This window comes from Vigna radiata, unplaced genomic scaffold (assembly GCF_000741045.1).
Source record: "Vigna radiata var. radiata cultivar VC1973A unplaced genomic scaffold, Vradiata_ver6 scaffold_312, whole genome shotgun sequence".
Classification (NCBI taxonomy): Eukaryota; Viridiplantae; Streptophyta; class Magnoliopsida; order Fabales; family Fabaceae; genus Vigna; species Vigna radiata.
Genome location: NW_014543998.1, coordinates 228,516 through 230,875, shown reverse-complemented (window position 1 = coordinate 230,875; position 2,360 = coordinate 228,516). Strand labels below are relative to the sequence as shown.

The following is a 2,360-nucleotide window of genomic DNA, read 5'->3' as shown; positions in this document are numbered from 1 at the left end:
AAGTATTTTCCAGCATCCAGAATATCTGCCATCCGTAGGGAAATTCAAGATATAAGACAGAGAGACAGAGAGAATCTCAGTGAATATTGGGAAAGATTCAAGAAGTTATGTGCTTCATGCCCTCATCTTCAAATGACAGACTTCATTCTATGCTTTTATGAAGGCTTAAGTCCAACTGATAGGTCATGGGCAGATGCAGCAAACGGAGGATCTTTCTTAGACAGGTCACCAGAAGATGGGATAGATCTAATAGAACGGAAGGCAGTAGATAATCAACAATATGGAATAAAAGAAAATTCAGTGACTTTGTTGAAAGGAGTTAATGAAATTGAAAACGGTGCAGTTGATGGAAGGAGGATAGATGAAAGATTGAACAATTTAGAAAGCAAACTCAACAAGATTGCAAGTTTGTTTGAAACCTTTACTCCACAAATTCCTAAGAAGTGTGGAATTTGCATTTCAACTAATCACTACACTGATGAATGTCCTAGCTTGATGGAAACTACTGCGGAAAACCCATCTCAAGTTTTTGCTGCAAACATGATTGGAGGAAACAGACCATATCAGAATTATCATGATTCATCCTTAAATAGGTATCAGCAGAACTGACAACCTTATGTTCCACCTCAACAAAGGCATCAACTTCAGCCTGAAATGTCACTGCAAGATTTCATGAAAAAAATGCTTGAGCAAAATTCATAGATCAAGAAATCAATTGTAGATTTGACTCAGAGGGTGGAAAAGTTAGAGGCTAAGGAGTTAAATAAGCTGCCTGCACAAACAGTGATCAACCCGCAAAATGTAAGTGTTATTACTTTAAGAACAGGTAAGCAAGTACAAGGCCTTGAAGGAGTCCAAGAGGATGAAGATAAGAAGAAAGAAGAAGAACAAGTTGATGACAATGGAGGACCAAATGAACCATCACCTGAGACTACCACTGAAAAATCTAGGTTAGTACCTTCTAACTCTTCTTCTAAAAATTCTTCTTCATCTTATTCTCCACCTCCTCCATATCCCAATCGGTTGAAGCCTAGAAACAAAAAAATGGAGGAGTTAGACCAAGTGATCTTGAATACTTTCAAAAAGGTGGAGATCAACATTCCCTTACTAGACGTTGTTAAGCAAATCCCTAAATACGCCAAGTTTTTGAAAGAAATTTGCACAAATAGAAGGCGGTTTAGGGATAATGAGGTTGTGAATTTGGGAAGAAATGTGTCAAGCTTGATTAAGAAACATATTGAAATACCACGAAAATGCAAGGATCCATGTATGTTTTCTATTCCTTGTGTTATTTGGAATTCAAAGTTTGACAATGCCATGCTAGATTTAGGGGCTTCGATTAATGTAATGCCTTTATCAGTGTTTACTTCTCTATCTTTGGGACCTCTTAAGACTACTGGTGTGGTCATTCAACTTGCCAACCGTAGCACAGTTAACCCTGCAGGTGTGCTTGAGGACGTGCTTGTCCAAGTAGACAAGTTAATTTTTCCTGCAAATTTAACAATATGCATAGTTTAAGTGTAGGGGTGTGGGGAAACAATTTGATTTGTTCCCTATTTCATTTTTTTTCTTCTTTTCTTCTTTTCTTTCTTTAATAAGTATTTGCAATGAATTTGAGAGTCTGAATCAGTAACTGGATGATCATATATAAAAAAAAGTCATGTTGATCTGAATGAATTACTTTTATGATTTGCTGATTAAGTTGAATTGAGAATTCCCTGATTAAATATTTTGTGAAAGAAATTTGAACCATGTGTGTTTTGAGCCTAATGATAAGCATGGACCATCATTGCCATTCCTATTTTTCTTGAGTGATTTGCCCATGTTTTGATGATAGTCTAATATTTAGCTTGATTCTGTGTTGTGCAACTGAGGTGAATATGCATGATTTGATATGATTGAGGCCTTTCTTGTTTTAGCTACTTGGCCAAATAAACTTACCTTAACATTAATCCATTGGAAACCCCTTTGAGCCTTAAGACTATTTTTCTTGTTTCTAGCAATTTCCAAATGAAAAAATGAAGGAAAATCATATGTTCCTCACCTTAGGAAAGAAGAAGGAGTAATGGATTGTGTTATAAGTAAGTGATGAATAAGTGTGTGGGTGAGTGTCTCACCACAAAATAAAAAAATGGAAGGCAAAAAGGAAGATGAAAAGTTGAAGTTTTGAAAAAAAAAATGCTGAAAAAAAAGAAAAAAAAAAGAGAAAAAAAAAATCTTCCTAAAAAAAAGTTGTTTTTGAAATTAAGTACCATTGCTCTTTCTATATCAATTTCAAAAACCAAAAATTTCAAAAATAAAAAAAGAAAAAAAAAATCCTACCTTTGCCTTGGCCTCAATATAACCTTTAAAAAAGCCCT

General features: G+C 34.9%; 1 protein-coding gene across 1 annotated transcript; it reads left to right on the top strand.

The window, feature by feature from the left end:
• Window positions 1–132: 132 nt before the first annotated feature.
• Window positions 133–1,518, top strand: LOC106755229. Its single transcript, XM_014637339.1, has 2 exons — window positions 133–300; window positions 703–1,518. Exons 1-2 carry the CDS (start codon window positions 133–135, stop codon window positions 1,516–1,518), a joined length of 984 nt encoding a protein of 327 aa, XP_014492825.1.
• The last annotated feature ends 842 nt before the right edge of the window (window positions 1,519–2,360 follow it).